Below are 21,732 nucleotides of genomic sequence, written 5' to 3' on the forward strand. Positions count from 1 at the left end.
TTAAGGTAGCCACAAATAAAATGCGCTAATTAAGTAACATATAATATCGTGGAATTTTTATTAAATATAAATTATACCGCCTAAATGTACCAAGATTTCTCAGTATAATACTCAAGAATTAATTAACTTTTAGATTCACTTAATATTGTCTTAAGATATTATTGAAATATAGTGAACCCCAGTAATTTTGCCTTCTCAATAAAATAAGTTTTATGCCATAAAATCGACAATGCCATGCATTGTGGTATTCACAACTTTGAAATCCACAGCCACTACAGTTAAGACAAATTTTACTAATTTCATGAAGTTTATTTTCTATACTATTTAAATTACTCCCAATTAAAGCAAAAGTTTGTTCTCCATCTTCCATACAGGATTTGCAAGTCATATATTTAGATCTAGTATTACTTTTTCTATTAGCTATGTGAGAAACTTTATTACAAATACTGCACTTATGATAAAAATATTCGTTTATATTAGCTTGCTTACAATGAAGATAAAGATTACTAACTTGACAATATTTTATTAGTATTAAGTGCTGGGGCTGTACGTAATTATTTACTGGGAATAAGATCTTCTATATAAACAAAGTGCAATCCTTTAGGCTTCCACTGATATAAAATAGTAGTTTTCAACTGTCCCCTATTTGATAATATATATAATTTAAATAGAATAGGTATTAATCCTAGAATTTGGTTTAGTGGCTTCAAAATATAATCTATATAATAGCGAGAAAAATAAACTAAAAGCTTTGGTTCATTATTTTGCTTTTCTAAACCAGATATTAATAATTTATGAACATGCCATTGATAAAATATCCTGGTATCTTTATTGTGAGTTCTATTTGTTTTAATAGATGAATATTTAGATGGTAGCAAAAGCAATGGTAAAGGTGTCAAATGCTTCCAACCAAGTGTAGTCTCTTCTGGAAATACAACAGATCCAAATGAACTGAAGGGTACAATAACCAAAGGTAATTTTTCTATAGAATAGCCTATATTACGATACAAATTCTTTGATTCAGGTGTTAAATAGCAGCTATTTACTATTTTCTTTTTGAATTGATTAGAGTGAAGGCCTCCATAAAGAATATAATCGTTTATAGGAATATTGTCTAAAAATATTTGTTCTCTTACATAAATTAAAATTCTCTTAACAGAAGATATATCATGATTTTGGAATAAATCAATTAGTACCTTTGAAAATGTTGATTTTACTAGTTGGTACTGGTCACATCTAATAATTTCGTTACCTCTACATATAAATTTTGGAGTACTTATATTCCAAATATTACTAATTTCTTCATATATGAAACCTGCGTATTTCTTTTTTGAAATAACCAAGCATGGTAAAAGTACACCTTGAGTATTTAATTTGATTGGGAAAGGGTTCATAGATGTTGCAGTATCAACTATATTATTTGTAATTGCAAAAGCTTCTTGTAAACTCCTTCCTTCAAGTTTAACAAAGATATTATCAGTGTCACCATATATAATTTGGATATTCCATCTTGTGTGATGATTTATTCTTCTAATACAATTGTGTACTGTATCCCTTGCAGTCATAATAATTGAATCAGCTAAGTCACTCAGAGGCATTTTACCACAAAAACTAGCTCCTGCGTAACCATATAATATATTCATAAGTAATTTTAGTCCTAATTGACGATACTCTAAGCATTTCAAGGTAGAGTCTATTGATTTGATAACATTAGAATATTCATGTATTGAATAATTTGAAAGCTTATTTTTAGTAATAATTAGCTTTCTGATTACAACTATTCATTATTTCTTCCCTATATAATTAATAGCAGGATTTACATTCTTTTAACATAAGATTTGTTTCATCTATAGTATTAGTTCTCTTCATAATATTTCGATTAAAATTTATATTATCTGTATGGTAACTTAGTAATTCAATATTTGCATATTCTTTAAATATACAATCAATCATTTGAAACCATGGATAATCATCTTTAGTCCCAAGCTTGTTAGTAATTTCATTTATGTGTTGATTATCACCACTCAAACTTGTATGAATATTTCCGAGAATTGTTGAAAAACACATTATAAGCCATCATTATGCTTGGATATAAACTTTGAAAGTCAAGTAAAGTAACAGGTGAATACTGTAAAGAGCTATTAGGCTCAATAATCATAGGTTGACCTATTAAAGTATTTTGATTCATAACATGTTCTTTAGTTGGTGAAAATAATACAAAGTTATGCCTCTCACAAGCTTTTAGTAATATAGATTCTACTCTATACTGAGATCCACGAGCTTGTATTGAAAGAAAGTCTAATCCATAAAGTTGTGAACATTCAATATATTTTGGGATAGTTCCTAATTTATCCAATATTTCATATAACATATTTAATTTCTTAAAAAATATAACTTATAACCTTATGTCTAAATGATTTATATGGTATGGAAGAGCTTCCTTGTTTACCAGAGTTAAAATACCTAGTATCACAATTTAGAAGTGTATATTTTCACCACATTACTAAAACTGGAGGATTAATATTTGGTATAATATTGTTAAGAATAAGTTTTATAATTGAATACATTTCTGTATCTAATGTATTGTATTCTAATCTTATAATTTGGTTAATATAAAGTAATATTCTTCCGTTAATACGTTTTTCTAGTTTATTAAATTGAAGATTAAATGAATTATTTGACTTTCTACGACCTATCATATTATAGAATTTTTTTTTTTTTTTAACAATTTTGTTACTCTTCCAGCAATATATCCAATACCATGTATATTATTATCTAGAGCAAATACTATATGTGGGTCATAATAATGAAATAATTCAACTATAGCATTAATAAGTTCTATTTCAGTATTCACAATGGTCAAATCTAAATTTGGGAAAGATTCCAAACTAAAAAGACTTCTTAGTAAAGAATGGTTTGTAAGATTTATAGAATTTGTAGGATCTGAATATTTTATAGTTGTTTCCTTATCCACAATAATTAGACCAGATACTATTTCTTTATTATATTTCTTACTGCGTAATGTGTAAGCTAAGGCAATAATACTATCATCAAGAGGATCACTTCTGTTATAATTTATTGGAGTATCTGTAGTTACATCTAAGGATATCATTGTAAGTCAATAATATTCTGACTTATATGAATTGCATAATTAAGACACTCACCAGAATATCTTGAAACTGGTTTAACTATATCATAACTATTCCTATGTTTAATCTCATTCAAATCTCCAGAATTGTACTCTTCTAAGTTACTAATATTTCCTATCTCATTTGAAATCTCCTTCGTAAGGAATTTCTCAAATAGTTTATATTTACTAATTATAGATTTATCAAGTCCAAGTGAGGCTAAAACTTCACTACTTGTAGGTGGAACTATTTTATATTACAAATGTACCCTTGAAGAAAAAAACAGATTCTAAATTTGTCAATTTATTTGATCTAGGATATATAAAGTCTATTGGATCTAAAAAAGTAGCTGGTTCAAGTGTAAGAAATAAACAAACATTATCTACAGTTTTTTGATAATCTATATCAATAATCTCTAGTTCTTTACTATATACAATTTCTTTATTTTCTGTATCTTTATAAAATAGTGGCTTGGGCTATTATATTTATCAGCAATCTCATTAATATTATTTACAATATTAGAATTTTGTATAGAACCGCCAATAATATATTTAAATGAATTGTTATATTGTAGTACATCATTAGGATGACATTCTTCTGAACTCTTGTTATTATTTGACAAGTCATATTCTGTATTCAAATATTCTAATATTGTCTCCTCTATAGATGGGATTGTATTGATATAGGCGGTAGACCACGTATAACTCTTGTGGGGTCTTCTTATCAGTTTCTAATTGATAGGTTAGTCTATCTGAATTTTCAGCTCTAATCTCTTGTCTCTCAAAATTTATGCGGGTATTTTTATAATTAGGATATATACTACGCAGAAATTTTAATAATCCTCTACATTTACTTTTATTTATTACTTTACATCCACTTAATATTATATCAATTCCAGATGTGATAGTTCGTGTTAACTGGTTCTTATTATCTTCACTCCTTTGATCTAAATTACTACTAGGTTTCCTGTTATCCTGGAAATTCTGTAATTTGGTAATATTGTTGAGTAATAGGATCATTAAATGCCTCTCTCCAGTATTTGTTCAAGCATGGTATTAGTTTAGGGTGCCAGTTTTCTATATTATTTTCAATATTTTGTATACACTTCGGAGTTATATATCCTCTATTATTTGTGAATATATAAAAGGATTGAGTATATCATTAACACTTGCATCAGCTTCTAGTTCAACACTATTATCCCAATTAATACTACGATTATTCTTAATATTAAAATAGTGGCTATATTCTGTAGAAAATACAGGAAATGACTTATTAGTAATAATTTTTCTGGCAATGATTTTCGATACATCTTAAATGATCTATTGGATTTAATATTACTTCCTTTTTCCATTGATTATGTGGAGGATTAAGACTTCACACTTTTTTCGGTAATGGAGATCTAAATGTAATATTTTTGAGTAAAATATAATCAGTTCCATTTATTTTGAAATCTGTAAGAAATCTTAATTTTGAAAGTATATGAACTTCAAAACATTCAAAACAGACACCATTAAACTCAATTGGTCTTTGATAATTCACTAGCTAATTGTAATATATTCCTGTAATTATATATTTGTACTTTTATCATTCTCCTAGGTTTACTATAATATCCATAAAGTGGATATTTATCTTCAATACATAACTTAAATATTAATTTCTGTTTATATTTACTACATGAAGTCTTATTTTTACTTTTTATATTTATCAAAACTAAAATCTTGAACATTAAAATTACCTAAAATGCTATCTTCAATATCAAAATTATGTCCATAATTTTGACTTCTTATTTTTATTATAAATTAATCGATATAATTCATATCCATTATTCACCATTTCTAAATCTTCTGGATATTCCGATTCTTCATATTCATATATATTCTGATTAGATGAATTGCATCTGACAATTATATCATTTAGTACCATCTCAAAAAAATATAAAAGATCACTTTCTTCAGATTTCTCAACTTCATCAGGTATCTCCACCCAAAAATAAGGATAAAAGTCATGTATATTTAATAAGCAACTTTGTCCTGCAGGGGTCATACCACATATTCTAACTATAGGGGGTGGTATAAAGAGTAAAGACCACTTCTATATTCCTGATCTATTTCAATATTTATTAAAGCACAGGCAAATTCTATATATTGATTAAAGTTAAAGATATCTCCAATATCTAACATATAGTCAAATATAATCTATCAATTCATATAGTACTATAATATTACAAACAAGCTCCTATTTTGTTACACTTGATTGGCGCAAGACATAATCATTACACTGGGTTTAGTGCTACAATTTAAATATATTCTTGTAACTCCTAGTTATAGCGAATGAAAGCTGAAATAACATCAATTAAACGCATAGTTATACTTTCAATTATATCTCGTGCAATATGTATGTTTGTAGCTTATTCGAGTAATGGAATTTTTACAGATAATATCCGTAATACCAGCTCAATAACTTTACTATATAATAATCAAAACCTTTTGCACCTATATCAAAATACAAAAAAGTGGAGATTCTTAAGTTCTTTTATTAATTGGGATGCTGAATATTATCTTAGATTAGCATATGTAAAAGATTATCATTTTGAACATCAACATGCCTTCTTACCAATATATCCTTGGTTTATCAGAAAAATTTGTCAAATATTTTTAAGTGATCAAAATATTAATTCAATACATCTTATATATTCCGGCATTATTGTAAATAATATTTCCTTTATTATTGCTGCAATTGGGTTATTTATGTTTCAAATTACTTTATTGTCAAGATATCCAGATTCAAATATAGTCTATCCTGGACTTGCTGTACTCCTGTATATTTTCCCAACATCAAATATCTTCAATTCATCATTGTATACTGAAAGTTTATATAGTTGTGTCTCTTTTTGGGGTGCCTATTTTTTATTGAATGCAGAAATATATTGTCATAAAGAAGGATTTTTTAAAATTAAAAATTTGTCATTTTTAATTATTGGCATTATTATGTATTCAATTTCTAGTGGAATAAGATCAAATGGTATTTTTAATTCATTTCCACTATTTTTCTATTTCTTATCAACATCTATACCTTTTAAATTATCAAATATTAAGAGAATTATAATACACTGGATATCTGCATTTATTTCATTTATTGCTGTCATATTTCCATTTACCTTGTATATATATTGGTGTTATTATAGATATTGTGTACTAAGTGATATTGTACGACCTTGGTGTAATTCAAAATTCCCAAATATATATTCATTTGTACAGAGTGAATATTGGGGAAGTTATCTATTTAATTATTGGAAATTACAAAAAGTGGATAAATTCTTGTGGATTATCCCCACTACAGTTCCTATTGTAGTTTCATCCATCAGTATAGTAAAATACAAGATCTATTCATTTAAATCAATTTATTCGTGGTTTGGATATGTACTTCAAATTTATTTCTTATTCATTTATGTTTTATTATTCGGATATGTAGAAGTTTTAATTCGACTTTTTAATTGTATTCCCTTATATTTTACATTATTAGCCTATTTTCACAAGATATTTCCATCATATTCTTCAATTCTACTATTTTATCATATATTTACGTTTATTTTTGGAAATATGTGGTTTCCTAATTTTTTGCCATGGACGTAAATAAGTAAATAAATAAAAAGAGGACCTACCCCCCTCTTTATTCTAATAAGCAATTTAAGCACTATTTCTTATTTTAACGATATCTTGACTTTTTATGCTGCACCGCCTAAATGCAGAAGAGGGTTACTCTCATTTTTATTTTCACTATTTTCAAGAACTATTAATTTGAATGAGACCCCTTTTAGATAACCAAGTTTTAGAAGAAGGATCAATTAAGTTATCTTCAAATATAATAGGAGTAAGTTATTATTTAGTTTTATAATATTCTGGAGTAGTTTATATTGCCTATTTAGTTGAGATTTATCCAGGTAGCTCAAGCTAGGGAAAAGCATGATGAATATATTGCTAGACAAGAAGAAACTCTTGGCTGGTGTATTCCAGGATATGAAGATATAAAAGCTAAGGGCTCTATATATAATAGCAATATTATTGATCCTATATATATCAATTGTAGGAAGTCTTATGGCTCTTTTAATGTAATAATGGATAAACATTACAAATCGATTATATCAAGGAGAAATAATGAATTAAAGGCTAGAAATGAGTCATATGAAATTAGTTTTCTTTCTAAGATGAATAAACTAAAGTAATATTTGCTTAAATTATATAAATGGTTTACTGAATGACTTGATATTTTAGGTAATATTGGTACTTATAATTAATCAATAGATGTATTTTGAGCCTTCTTTTTTAATGAAGTTGCCAACTGTTTTAATGTGAATATTTCGGAATTTCTAGAATATTCATGAAATGTTTCATCATTATGGTCTTTATTTACATTATTTATAGATAATAAACTAGATAACAATGTACCAGCAGATGAAAACATATTAAAATTGGTTTTAACCGTTTCCTCAGATGTGTTTAAATTTGATTTATAGCTTTGATTTGTATTGAATTCGTTATTTATGATTATCTCATTATTGTAAATTTTGTCAAATTCTGGAGTTTCTGTATCTAATAAGAATTCTAAGCATGTTTCACACTTATAAAGTTTATCATGATAGAATTTTGCTATTTTATAGACTTGTTGTACACTTGGTAACATTTCATAAAGTAACTCTTCATGTTCATTAGAGTAATGATCCTTACAGGAACTCTGAATATATTCTAAGATACCAATCATATAATAACACGAGATTGGAGGATTCTTTTTGGTATGAAATGTAGTTGTTAGATTTATACTAGGAAGTAACCATAGTTTAAAATAACTGTCATCTATAATATTGGAATTTTGAGTATTATATTCATATTTTGATAAGAATTGAATTACTTTTAACTTTTCACTTTTAGAATTTAAAAGTACAAATTCAGATAATAAATGATTTAATTGGTTACCTTGTATATTTTTACTTTTAGACCATGGAGCTGATATAAGAACAAAAGAACTTCTTTTATTTAATTTAAGATCTGAAAGATTACATACTTGATTAGTATATATAAGCTTGTAAGATTTTTGAATTTCATTTATAATTTCACTACTTAATGTCATATTAGAATTTCCTATTGGAAATAATCCTATAGGAATTTCATAATTAGATATTTCATAATATTGCTTAGAAATATGCTGTTTTTCTGGTGGGTATATAGATAACCATCCCAACCAAATGAAACTTATTTGATTTAGAACTTGAAATCCTGGATGTTGAAGAAGTAAATTTGTGTTACTAAGATTTTCATTTGATTGTTGTTCTTGGATATCCTTTTGATATTGTTCTACAGAATATTCTTCATCTTCGGATATATTATCAGATTGAATATTTTTAATGTGATCTTTATAATATCCCCATTTATTTATAAATAAATATTTGTGTTGGTTTATGGAATCAATAATATCATGATTATAAAGATGATGATTATTTATAAGCTTATGATAATTCATTATAGCAAATTTAGCAAGATGTTTTATATGATAGTTAAAAGATTTATCAAGATATTTTGCAAAAATAGATGACATATTTTTATTATTAAACTTTTCATTACTGTGAGATTTTGTAAATATTTCATGATCTACTTTTTTAATATATTGGTTAATGGAATTTATAGATAACTCGGGTATTTTATATGAAAATAGGAGGAATTCCCATATTTGTTTTATATAATTTCTAATATAATAAATACAAGATTTAATTGTAAGAGGTAATGATAATGGTATATGTGGCCAACTTATGTTTATTGAGAAATTGTATGTATTCTTTTGAAGTAGTCTAAATAATTCAACTATATTTATACTTAAATTTAATTCATTATTATCAGGGTACAATACATTTGAGCAGATGTCAAAATGACAAATTTTATGATATTGATTATTTCCATCTTTTATATTTTTATTTTTAATACTATATAATAAATTACCATCATATTTAGTAAAAATATTAATATTTATAAGAGTGACAAGATAAGTTTTATATGAAATATTAAATTCTTTTAATATATTAGTTGTATTAGATTCAATTACTTCTTCCATTATAAATTCCAATTTTTCACATAATATTTTATTGTAATCATCTAATAATTCACGAATATCTAATAAAGCCAAGCAAGGACAATGTTTAGGACTTTCATTTTGACCTATAGGAATTAATGGATATATAAAACGCAGAAGGCAATAATTAATTATAGATGTATTAACTTGTTTATTATCGTCAAAACTGGTCACTCTGTTAATTATTTTTGATCCATGATTTATAAAAGATTCAAGTAGGTGATATTCAATAGACTTTTTTAACTCTTGGCTCTGATCTACATGTGATATCCAAACATTACATTCTCTATAAAGTCTTATCAGGTCTTTATATTGAATAGTTGGTACAAAATTTAATTGAATTTCCTCGTTTGAATTATATAAGTTATAAGTTAAGTTATTTTTAATATTGTCTGTAATTGAGATATTAAATTCATTGTTTTGGGATACTTTATCTGATAATTGTATCTGAAGTTTTTGTCTTTTAATTGGTTTTTCTTCATCTTTAAGAAAACTTTCAGAATTTCCAATTTTATTAATTTTCAGATTATCTTCACTTTCTTCATAGAAGTAATTAGGTCTACATCCCAATATATTACTAGTACCATATGCAAAATAGTACCTTACTACTCCTGTAAAATATGCAAAATATCCTTTAAAAAGGACTTTAGTGTTTAACATATATTCACTATTGTTTGACAATATTTCTTTTAAATCTTTCAAATATTCCAAGAACTTCACATTATCGTTAAGTATGTTTGTTGTATTATCAATTCTGAATTCTCTATTATTTTTATCAGAGTTTATATTATTTTTGGGAAGTTTATGTAGTTTAGTTATTTTTGTAAGAATATTTACAATCAAATCATCTCTTCTTTTAATCCACATTTTAAGTTCATTAATTTTTTTTACATTCAGAGTAGGTGCTGGATAATTTTCTATTGAGTAATGATCTATTTGGTTTGAAATTTGTTTTATTTTATTTTCACTAAGTAATGGAGGTTTAATAATTTCATCCATATCTAGAATGATTGGGGATTCTCTCTTTATTTTACTTCCCTCTTTGATTTGATTTTCTGTTTCAGTATGATTATTAGCTAGTTCTAAGATGCTATTTATTGACTTTTCAATATTTTCTAAATCAACTTTAATTTGAATTAAATTATTGGAATAATCAATGATCTTTATATTGGTAAATCCAATTTTAATAAAATATTTAGAATAATAAAATAGAAGATTATCAATGATATATATTAAACTTGGATAGTTTAATTTATCTGGTAGCCAGTATGGGCATTGTAAGTTATGCTTACTTTTTTTCAATATAAATGACTTTTTAGTATCATTATTACTATCAGAATTTTTTACTTCACTTTTTTTTTTTAAATCTTTAATAATAGTATGAGCAATATAAGTCCATTGGTTGATTTCCTCTTGATACATTAAAGTATTTTCCATTAAAGGATGTAATATTTTTGTCTTAGTCAAAATGCTATCTATTAACGGATTAAAAGATTTTACTTGATATTTACAACCTACTAATGAGTAATTTGTGTTTATAGTATCATCATCACAATTAGATATATCGTATGATTCATCACTTAAAAATATTGAAACACCTTCTTTGCCAATTGATTCTCTATTTAAAATAAATTCCTTTAAAGTATAAAGTTTGTTTTGAAGTGAATAATACTCTTCAATATTTATGCATGAATTTCCACTACATAATTCACTTTTTTCCAAATATAAAACTTTCGCAAATTTGCAAAATTCCTCTCTAGTTAAAAAACCATTGTAATTGAGCTGATCTTTTATTTTATCTAATATATCTAATAACTCAAGTACAAGCCCATATGGTAAATACTCTGCTCTAGAAAGATATTCCATCAGTTTTATTCTATAACTTAAAATATAAATAAGAATTCCATTAATATTCCATCCTAATAAATTACTTAACGAAGGAAATTTGCTATAATGGAATTCAGTATCATTAACTAGATATTCTTTGAATCTGTGAGATTCTTCAAACATACTTATTAGTTGTCTATACATCAAATTTGCAGTACTTTTGATAGTATCAATTGGAGAGCTCGAAATAACTGAAGTAAGGAATATCTGATTACACCAAAATGTAAAATCAATAGTTTCTAATTCACAATTTTTATACATTTTCTGTACAAACTTCAATCCTACAAAACATAATGAGCTTGAAAAATAAACTAAATCCATTTCCTCTATAAGCGAACAATTGACACTACTATTTCTATAATATTTCTCTATATATTTATCTTTTTGAAGTTCTCGAATATTCATGTGACTTTTTGACTCTGTTCTTAAAGCTTCTATTACTTCTATAGGCATAAATCTTAGGAATTTGGTAGAGTTGGTTGGAGCTTGAGAGTATATACCATCTCTTACTAATTTCGCCAAATCTGCATTAATAGAGTTCTTGATATAACTAAAAAAAAAACAAATATCTTCTTTAATATTGTTGTAAAAATGTAAGATTTTCTTAGATGCTTCCATTAATTTTAATCTACTTATACTAAGCTGAATTTCTGGGAAGTGAATATAGTTAGTTTCATTGAATTTAATTTGTGAAGTATCACATATGATACATGTATTGGCCATTTGTACTTGCATCTTTATAATCTTACTATACTTTGAAAATAAAACAAGGACTTTGTATGGGTTTATGAAGGAAGAATTTAAAGGTAGACCAGAAACTTCTTCTATCCAAGCTTGAATAAATCTGAGTCTATTTAAAATTTCATTCTTATTAAAACCCCAAAGTTTACTATTTAAAAGTCCTTTGAAGTTGGATGATTTTTTTATAGAAGAGACAATATTTTGTAAGTAATGATAGTTGCACATATTTCTACAATTAGGCAAAAATTCTGAAGTTCTAAGTATTTTATTTTCAAGATCTGGATAGTCCCATATAAGTAACAAAAAAGTTATTGATATTTCTAATTGAATATCATTTATTAAAAACTCTAATGTTTTCAGTATCTTGTCAATGGAGAGATAAATATTGGTACCTTCAATTTGTTTTATCTGATTAATTAGAGTCTCAGAAATATCACAAAAAGAAGTTTCTTCAACTTCTCCTGTAATACTTCTAAGCTTTTGAATTAGTATTAAAATTTTGTGTCTCATCATTTGTAATTGCTTCATTTTATCAAAAACATGATTTAAAAGTCCATCTAAAATAGTATGGCTATTTACCACACTGTCTTCTCTTTTGTTACAATAATTGCCATTGTTTATTACTAAAGAAAAATTCGCTAGAGCTAAGTCTGAGTAGATACTCATTGGTAGATTATTATTTATAGAACTTATATCCAGACTTCTTAATGGAAAATCATTGATAGCTTTAGAAATAAAATATTCATTATATGATAGTGGATAATGTGCACTTATTTCACAACATTTGTAATATCCAACATTGGTCTGATTTTGTACATGATATTTATAAATTAAGATCCCTTCATCATTACAACTATCTGTTTTTGAGTAAGAATCTATGCTTTGGGTAATAACTTCAAGTGCTTCTTCACACCATTTCTGAATTTCATTAATCAACGACTTAATTACTACAGTCTTATCATTCAATTCTGTACAAATTGTTTCATCATTAATTATTAAATCCAAATCTTCAATATAATCCTTAATATTGCCATAAATTGTTTTAGATAAGCATAAAGAGTAGATATGTTCTATTGATCTCATCTTCAATGTTCTCGATAACTCACTATATAGTATATCTAGTGGTTCAATAAGTGAATATAAGTTGATGCTTGGCATTAACCTTAAATTTCTCCACATTTTAAAGCACTCTATAGTATCGAATGATTCACATACATATTTCGTAACCAATAACCAAATTTCATTGCATTTACCACCTATTTCTGTTTGTTTTATATTTTTATATAATTTTTCTAGTTCACTATTACATATAAATATTTTTTCCAACTTTATCTTTTTAGTAAAAGTAACCAATAGATGCATTGATGAGAGTCTTTGGATTATCTTACACCAGTATTCCTTTGACATTTCAAGGCTTAGGCCATTACATAACTCTCCATTTGTTAATAAATACTCAGTAGGTTTCTTATTTAAGTATTCCATAATAGTATCAACATAACCTTTAATAATGGAATTACTGTAGATATAGGAGAACTGAGTGCAGAATATTAATAGAAATGAAGTAGATGCCATTCTATATAAAATTTTGTCAAAATAATTTATACGTACGTAATCAATATTATCACCGGATTGAAGCTCTACAGGAAATATAGAGCAAGATAGGTTACTACTTATTTCATCAGAGTAATTGTATATAAACTTTTCAAAAGACCACAAAAAACTTCCCAATTTGTAAATTTCATCTGTACAATTAATACTACTAAGTAACTCGAGCTGTACTTCATATTTGTGCTCATTATATAAAGGAATATATAATGGATCATTCAATATTCCTGTAATTAAATTAAAAACTATATTTTTATATTTTTGCTTAGATTCAAATAAATTCTGTCTAAGTGAATAGTCTTTCCAATTTAAGTACTTTGATACGTTTAACTGTTCATCTATATTATCATTTATGAGATTTACTGGAGTAGATAAAGACATGTCAAATTGTTCCAATGAATCTTTAGCAACCGATAATAAGGTTTTTATTAAGACAATATCATTTTCAGTTGGTTTAATTCGTAAACTATAGGTTTTATCAATCATATTTAGAATATTTGCTATATTTTTGGATTCAACTTGTTGCTTAATTTCAATCAACCAATTATTATAAATCTCAAATTCCTTTTTGATACGTTGTAATTTCTTTTTATATTCCTGATTTTGTATTTTATCAATAAAATTTGGATATTCATCATAAATTCCAATACATCTTTTGATTTTAGTCATTTCTGAAGGTATAAGTAAATAAATACTGGTTATATTACATATATCATACTTAAAATATATTAAGTTTTTAAGCTGAATATTTGAGTTAGCATTCTTATTATTAGTATCAGTTCTATTAAAATCAATATCAATACTAAATTGATCTTTGTTTCCTGTATTATTAATTTCTGTATTATTAGGTGCAGTATTTAGATAGTATTTGTTTATACTTTCTTCATGAAATATAGCTGCATATAATTTTAAGACTAAGGATTTCCATTCATTCAAAGTATCTCTAATACAAATATATTTATTAAATTTGGGAAATATATATTTTCTAGAGATATCATCCAGATTACTTATGTCTGCATAGTTTTTATCTTGAATATCCATTATAACAAACTCATCAAGTAAGGACTCTGTCTTATTAAAATTTCTTATAGTATGGACCAGTGGTTTAATATCTATACCATTATCTTTTGGGAGATAATTTAATATATATCGAACCATACTTTTTAGATTATTAATATTGATAGGTTTGGAATTTAAAGTTTGAATTAACTGATCTTTTATTTCCTGTATATTGTCTAGCAATTTCTTTGAAAGAATAATAGATTGTGGTTCTCTAATTAAATCTTTGTGTAACTTACCAATATTTCCCACTTTGCTTATAGCATTATAATCATCAATCATTTCTTGTATATCTTTTAATGATATATCTCCAAATATTGATTTTGAATCCGTAGAGGAAGACCATTTATTTAAACATTCCACAATTTTTTTGTGCTTTTTTTCCCAATTTGTGATGTATCTTATCGCCAATAGATTATGAATGTCAAAAAGATGCATCTTCAAACCACCCACTGAATCTCCCAAATTTTCTATACTTAAATTTACTTGGTTCAATTTAATCTTAAATAAAAATTCACTATAAAATTTAAATATATCTTCCAAATGAGTAACATACTTTAAGAGTACAGGTAGCCTATATGCCAGTATTAAAAGCCTTAAAATATCTATTAAATGTAGGCATGGATAAATACAATCAGTAACTATGTTTTTATAAGATTTATCTAAAGATATGATTGCTGTTGCTCTTCTTGTCCATATATCTGCTAGGGCAATTAAGCTAGATACTGAAACAGCTTGGTGAGGATCTCTAGAATCTAGATATTTGTCTTCTAATATTGAAGAGTATCTACCACATTGACTAATTGTACTTTGAATGAATTTGAGAGAATCTTTCAACTCTCCATAGCACTTCACATCTCTTTTAAGGTATCTCATTAGTATCAACCTACATGTTAAAGATATAAGGTATAATATTTTGATGTTAATAATTTTAAATAGCAAATACTTAAACTGTTATACAGCCGACTGGTTGTTAAAGTTACTTATAAACAATACAACTAATGAACTGCAATTTATTTTTGCCTGGTTACTATAAGTGTTATCATTAAAAAAAATCTCAAACACTAGTAGTAAATTAAACCAGGCAGCTGGGATTTAATTTAATCAGTATTTTGCTAACAAGTAACTTACCTAAAGTTGTCACAATCTCGACTTGTTTTTATGTGATCTGAGCACAAAAAAAATTGTTGACCTCCTAAATAGCGTCCCTTATTGCAATAGAAATACTTGAATAAATTAGAATCTGCTAACGATTTAAATGATAAATTACACTCAATCTCCCTAATATTATTGTCGCTCTTTGAAATACAGAGCACACAGTTAAATTTAACTTCATTCTCTAAGCAGTGTAAGTGAAAGACACTTTTACATTCATAATACTGACATTTATATAATACACCTATATTCTTCATACAGTACATACAAGTTTCAACATTGAAATAATTTATTGGTTTAAGAATTTCAATTTGGGAAAAATTCTTCCAATTGTTGATGCAAATATACTCATTTGAATAAATTGCACAATTAATGTGGATCCATAAAGCTGGTGACATTGTATTAGAGGATTCACTAGAGAAGTTCTGATATAAATTGAACTTCATGGGTTTTAAAACTCGCTTTAGAATTCCTCCTGTGTTTAGACATATAATACAATTCAAGCTCTTATCACCACGTCCCTTATTTAATTGGTTACCCTTAGTTTTAAGTATATACTGACATGGTTCACATGTAATTGTCTTTTCTACTAATGGTTCATTAGTACCCACAAGTCCATAACATATACGGTGGACATATATATTGCAGTTCTTACATCTAATTATTTCTAGTTCGCTTTCTCCAGTTATACTCCACGAGTAGCATGCATTACAAATTCCGTCTTGAAGCATATATTAATAGATATTGCTACTCCAGGTTTGAAAAATCAAATTCAACTTTTGTCAAATACATTACTATTTTCATACCTTTTAAGACCTCCACTCGGTACCCTTCAGTACACAGCTCTATAACTTAACCGCAATAATGACATCACGGACAAATACAGCGCTCATTTTCCAGGGTATATCTGATCACTTTATAGTTATTGCCTGACTTGAAGCAGTACTCTGCTCATTGCTTTGAAATACTTTAAAAGAAGACCAAATGACTGATATAAAGGACTTGAATACTTCTTCAATATTTAAAATTTATAAGATAGGATGCATTAAAGTAAGGAAACAAGATTGTGACAACTTAGTTAAGCTCCTTAAGCAAGATGGTATTCTTTTGAAAATATCCCATATATCACCTGTTATAAGAGAATCAATAGATAAAGAGGATAAATTCCGAACAATCTACTTAGCTCAAAGTGTACTGCATAATTTGCATTGTAATAAGAAAACAAAGCTTGTATATGATCAAGAAACCATTAAACCGGAATTAATAGCTGACAATTTAGTTCAAGTATTTGATTCAGGTGAAATATTAATTGGACTACCTTTAAAATTAGTCAATACCTTAAGTAAATTAGAATTTGTACAATATGACATTATAGATTTAAAGATAGAATATGACAGGTTATCGTATATTGAATGTTTAAAACAGTGCATTCCAGAAGATATTGAGATAACGTCAAGCTTTGAGACTGTAGGTCATATAGCGCATTTAAATCTGAATAATAATGCTTATCCTTATCGTTACATTATTGGAAAAGTCTTATTAGACAAGAACCCAGGTATTAAGACTGTAGTCACAAAAGTAGGTAACATAGAAAATACATATAGAACATACCCTTTAGAAGTTGTTGCAGGTGGAAGAAATTTAAAAGCTAAAGTGAAAGAACAGGGAATTTTATATAATGTGAATATTGATGAAGTGTATTGGAATTCACGTTTATCTTGTGAAAGACAACGAATTGTAAATATTATACCGAGTTATTCTTTTGTTGTTGATTTGACATGTGGGGTTGGAGCTTTTACTCTACCTCTTCTTAAAATATCCAACTGTCTAGTTTATTCTAATGACTTGAATCCTAGTGCTATTAAATTGCTTGAATTGAATATTTTTGAAAATAAGCTTGATAGGAGTCGTGTAGTAATTTCTCAGAGAGATGCCAAATCCTGCATAGAAAACCTTCTTGATTTAAAGCTAGATATCAGCAAACTCTTCAATATTCAAATTAATGACAAAATTCAGCCTCTAGTGAGTTATTGGATTTGCAACCTTCCAGAGCATTCTTTAGATATACTATCACAATTTGCTACGTATAAATTGTCACTTGGAAAGAGAAGTGAAGTTGACGAGAGTATACAACAAGTTCAGCAGATAATTGTGGTCAAGTGCTATTTTCACTTTTACTGCTTCTCAAGATCTCTAGAGCCATTTAGTGATATAAGCAGCCGTATAAAAGAAAACTTGAAATGTGAGGAAGATGATGAGACTTTTTATCCTATAAATCTTTCAATTTATAATGTCCGTAATGTAGCTCCAGATAAGACTATGTACTGTGCAGAGTTCTATATTAATATCCCAATTGTAAGGGATGTAGCTTCTTAATAGATAGTTAATAAATTATTTTGTTACTATACAATATAAACCCTAAGAATTCTTCAGTATGAGTAACATGCTACTAGTTTATTAAGTTAAAGCTTAGAGACAGGACGTGGGGCAGGTATCGTATTACACTCTGTTGCACAAGCGTAACCCCCACAAAGGAGAATGAGAAGTAACAAAAGTATATACGAAAAAGGTAATTGCTTAATTGGTCATATTTCTGCTTTCAGACATTTTTTATCAAATTTAAGATTTCGAATTAAATATAGAGATTACTGAGAGACAGATTACAGTACCATGACTTGTAGGTTCGGCAAAAAAGAATGGATTCTACTTTGTGTAAGTATAAACTTTATTTTATTTCTGAACTGTATATATGCAATAAAAGAAGTAGATTTGTCCTCAGCAGCTAGTCCCTCACATGACCATATTAAACAAGAGAAGGTAGAACGTATTGAGATGATGAGGCACTCTTTTGAACCTCCGCTAACTTTAGATACTACTCTTGCAGAATGGGACTTGGCAATGGCAACTGTACCAGTCAGAAAAAGTGTAGTTTTAGTTCCTGGAGTTACTGCAAGGACAGGGCAATTCTGGCATAAGAGTCCGATCAAAACTCCTCATTTTGAAATTACATTCACATTTGAAGTTATAGGGTCTGAAGATAAATCTTCTCAAGCTGAAGGATTTGCACTCTGGTTTGTAGAAGAAGCTTACGGAGCTATTTATCCAAAGACTAGTGATGACTTGCTTAATTGGAATTTACTAGGGTATAAGAACAATCCTAAAGGAATTGGTGTGCTTTTTGCACTACTAGATAGGAATAATAAGAGAAATCCATCTATATCCCTATTGTTATCTGATGGCTCTAAGTCATTTTCTTTTGTTTCAGATATACCGACATCTATGGGAGTATATTATAATTTTTGCAATTCTAAAGAACCCATAAATTTCCGATTATACATATCCCCAGTAGATGGTATTATTGGTCAAGTAAGATCTTCACCAACATCTAGGTGGATTGACTGTTTTAAAGTAGGTTCTAAGAGTATTCCACTGAATTTATCTCAAGGTGGCTATATTGGTTTCAGTGCATATTCTGGTATAGAAGGAGATGACTCAGATGCTCAAAATAAATCTGCTGACCGTATATCTATATTTGGTGTTCATGTATATAATTACGATCTAAGTAGAGCAGGTGAAGAATTAGATGATACTCTTAAATCTAGTGGTACATTGAGTTCATCAGGATCATATTCAGTGGAAATTACAGATCTACTTCGTGATGTACACGTTAAAGGAGATAAGGATGTGTCTGAGGCACTAAAGGCTCTTTCTCAAATCTTATACAAGCACATTACAGAAGCTACTCCTCGTGAGCAGGCTATACATAGAACTCTAAACACTGTACTGACACAAATTCAGAAATTGATTATTGATATTAAGGAAATCCAAAGACAAATTAACTACCATTTTGGTTCTAATCATAGTGAAACACTAAGCACTGTTAAATCTGAGCTTGTTGGACTTAAGACCTTATTTGATAGACATTCAAAGTATCAAACTAGTACCTTAATTGAACTTGAAGATAGTCTAAAGAGCAAAACAGATGCTACTGCAGAGGTTCACAAGGCAATTCAGAACCATTATTCGACTAGTTCGATTATATCATTTCTACTCATATTCATTATCATTTCTTTTGGGTTAATAGTATGGAAGAAAGTCAAAGATATAGAGAAAAAGCACTTACTGTAATATATACATGCATTTGTATATTGTACTAAAATAGGATTTGGAAATAAGCAACACTACCCAACTATGAGGTAATTTGCTGATAGCTATCTTATAGCTAGAACACAATAGATGATAATATTTCAATCTGTAAACACAAGAACTTAGCTTTACTAGTTTAGTTTGCAGTATTCTCAGATATAAGAATTCATTTGCGCCTTTTGCGTTAATCTCTATACTAATTTCTAGATCTATAAGAGTTACATCTCTGCATTGCAATCAATACCAACACTTGCGAGTTTTTCAATAACTAAGTTAAAATAATAAGGATCAGGGAATCCTTGTAATGTGGGACCACCACATGTTGATATCTTGTGTGGTATTGAATTCCATTGTACTATTTCAGTACATATATGATCATTATGGTGTCTTGAGCTTACATTCCCACCAATATTAGGTATTGATATAACTTTAAATGTATGCCCTAATTTAAATGCTTTGATTAGTCCATTTAGGACCATTATACCATCTTTATCATAAGGTAGATAAGCGATTTTGTACGTACCACTGAAGGGCTTAGAAGGGTTAGGATGACGTTCATTTTGTATTCCACTTGGGATGAAATATTCAATTTCAATAACATTTGTACTTGGATACGTTTCAATTTCTATATTCCCAGCTTTGTATACAATATATCTCATTCTACCATAAGGTGAAGCTCCCTTACCATAATCCTGAATAGACATGCATAAGGGGCAGTTCAAGACATTTTTTTGTTTTAAATGTCTTACCATTTCAAAGAAACAATCTTTGTGATAAACGTGATGGCATTTTTTAAGTCTAATCCGGTTTTCTATTAAAGGATGGAGACATAAACAACAATCATCATCTATTAGAGTATCATCAGGTAATTGATAAACTAAATCCATTATTTTTTCATTGGAAAATAAAGTTGGATATCCAACACAGTAAAATTCTCCAGTTTCTACAATAAGTGACATTGCATCACTTATACGAGCAATTTTAGTATCTGTAAATTGCCATTCTAAATAAAAACCTGGTTCATTTGTAATTCTTTTAATTCCATTTTGATCTAATTGATTTTCATTATCTTCTGAGATATTTTTAAGGTGCTTCCTAAATATTCTCCTTTCCTTGCCAGTTATTCTGTTAATTTGTATGCATTCAATAGGGTAAATATCATAATGACCCCAGACAATACACCCACCTCCTTGTATATGGTAATTCTGAACAGTAGAACAGTCTCTAGTCATGTTGGTCCTTTCTTCTTGAACATTTTCTTTAGAGACTGATTCTGTGGATACAAGCTCTAAATATTCATTACTACTATTTGAATTGACTGTAGAACTATTATTTACTTTCAATTTGTCTGCACTGTCAAAAGTATGAGTGTCGTCACTAATTATTGATTGATTTTCTTTATTAGTTTTGTGAATACTACTAGATTTTACCAAATTCCACTGGATATGTAAGTAGTATCTTTCAATTTGAGCAGAAACATTTGGTTGATAGAGGTTTAATTGACCATTGTTATCAGTCCAAAACCAGACAGCAGATGAAATATCTCTACTAATTCTTCTATGACGTTGAGTTATGAAGTTAAACTGGTAGAAATGACGCAAGTTAAGCAAAAATGGAATGCCTCCAATATTTATAATAATATTGATTTCTTTGTTTCTCCATGATCTTTCTATTATGGCAGAATTCTCTAGTGAATAGTATGTCCAGCCTTCATCAGACCACCAACGCCACATTCTCAGTAAAAGTACAAAGAAATTATTTAATTAGTAGAACTATCACAATCTGACTCAAATGTAGATATAATTTACAAAAAAGTGTTTTAATAATATCCACACGTGTCAATATGTGACACCACACTTTCGCAAATGTGCATAACTCAGTCAAGATTAATATT

The 21,732-nt window shown here is 27.7% G+C and overlaps 8 protein-coding genes across 8 annotated transcripts; 4 read left to right on the plus strand and 4 right to left on the minus strand.

Annotated features, from left to right (window-relative positions):
* Nucleotides 1-139: 139 nt before the first annotated feature.
* Nucleotides 140-5,171, minus strand: cand_018910 (DNA polymerase family B; the record flags this gene model as incomplete). Its single annotated transcript, XM_067212124.1, has 13 exons — nucleotides 140-420; nucleotides 563-1,693; nucleotides 1,821-2,023; nucleotides 2,064-2,380; nucleotides 2,505-2,692; nucleotides 2,761-3,099; nucleotides 3,165-3,374; nucleotides 3,397-3,604; nucleotides 3,643-3,788; nucleotides 3,982-4,111; nucleotides 4,509-4,666; nucleotides 4,731-4,863; nucleotides 4,959-5,171. The coding sequence occupies 13 exons, from the start codon at nucleotides 5,169-5,171 to the stop codon at nucleotides 140-142; spliced, it is 3,657 nt and encodes a 1,218-aa protein (XP_067066421.1).
* A 287-nt stretch (nucleotides 5,172-5,458) lies between these two features.
* On the plus strand, nucleotides 5,459-6,760 carry cand_018920 (mannosyltransferase domain-containing protein; the record flags this gene model as incomplete). Its single annotated transcript, XM_067212125.1, has 3 exons — nucleotides 5,459-6,288; nucleotides 6,313-6,496; nucleotides 6,665-6,760. The coding sequence occupies 3 exons, from the start codon at nucleotides 5,459-5,461 to the stop codon at nucleotides 6,758-6,760; spliced, it is 1,110 nt and encodes a 369-aa protein (XP_067066422.1).
* Nucleotides 6,761-6,929: 169 nt separating this feature from the next.
* cand_018930 (uncharacterized protein) lies at nucleotides 6,930-7,350 on the plus strand (the record flags this gene model as incomplete). Its single annotated transcript, XM_067212126.1, has 2 exons — nucleotides 6,930-6,998; nucleotides 7,069-7,350. The coding sequence occupies 2 exons, from the start codon at nucleotides 6,930-6,932 to the stop codon at nucleotides 7,348-7,350; spliced, it is 351 nt and encodes a 116-aa protein (XP_067066423.1).
* Nucleotides 7,351-7,418: 68 nt separating this feature from the next.
* On the minus strand, nucleotides 7,419-15,413 carry cand_018940 (uncharacterized protein; the record flags this gene model as incomplete). Its single annotated transcript, XM_067212127.1, has 1 exon — nucleotides 7,419-15,413. The coding sequence occupies one exon, from the start codon at nucleotides 15,411-15,413 to the stop codon at nucleotides 7,419-7,421; it is 7,995 nt and encodes a 2,664-aa protein (XP_067066424.1).
* Nucleotides 15,414-15,491: 78 nt separating this feature from the next.
* Nucleotides 15,492-16,423, minus strand: cand_018950 (uncharacterized protein; the record flags this gene model as incomplete). The annotated part of the gene is made up of 2 exons (XM_067212128.1): nucleotides 15,492-15,567; nucleotides 15,669-16,423. 2 exons carry the CDS (start codon nucleotides 16,421-16,423, stop codon nucleotides 15,492-15,494), a joined length of 831 nt encoding a protein of 276 aa, XP_067066425.1.
* Nucleotides 16,424-16,676: 253 nt separating this feature from the next.
* cand_018960 (MET-10 domain-containing protein) lies at nucleotides 16,677-18,068 on the plus strand (the record flags this gene model as incomplete). Its single annotated transcript, XM_067212129.1, has 1 exon — nucleotides 16,677-18,068. The coding sequence occupies one exon, from the start codon at nucleotides 16,677-16,679 to the stop codon at nucleotides 18,066-18,068; it is 1,392 nt and encodes a 463-aa protein (XP_067066426.1).
* Nucleotides 18,069-18,362: 294 nt separating this feature from the next.
* On the plus strand, nucleotides 18,363-19,820 carry cand_018970 (legume-like lectin family protein; the record flags this gene model as incomplete). Its single annotated transcript, XM_067212130.1, has 1 exon — nucleotides 18,363-19,820. The coding sequence occupies one exon, from the start codon at nucleotides 18,363-18,365 to the stop codon at nucleotides 19,818-19,820; it is 1,458 nt and encodes a 485-aa protein (XP_067066427.1).
* A 236-nt stretch (nucleotides 19,821-20,056) lies between these two features.
* cand_018980 (zinc C3HC4 type domain-containing protein) lies at nucleotides 20,057-21,571 on the minus strand (the record flags this gene model as incomplete). Its single annotated transcript, XM_067212131.1, has 1 exon — nucleotides 20,057-21,571. The coding sequence occupies one exon, from the start codon at nucleotides 21,569-21,571 to the stop codon at nucleotides 20,057-20,059; it is 1,515 nt and encodes a 504-aa protein (XP_067066428.1).
* Between the last annotated feature and the right edge of the window lie 161 nt (nucleotides 21,572-21,732).

The sequence above is a fragment of the Cryptosporidium andersoni genome, assembly GCF_001865355.1.
Source record: "Cryptosporidium andersoni isolate 30847 chromosome Unknown contig_25, whole genome shotgun sequence".
Lineage (NCBI taxonomy): Eukaryota > Apicomplexa > Conoidasida > Eucoccidiorida > Cryptosporidiidae > Cryptosporidium > Cryptosporidium andersoni.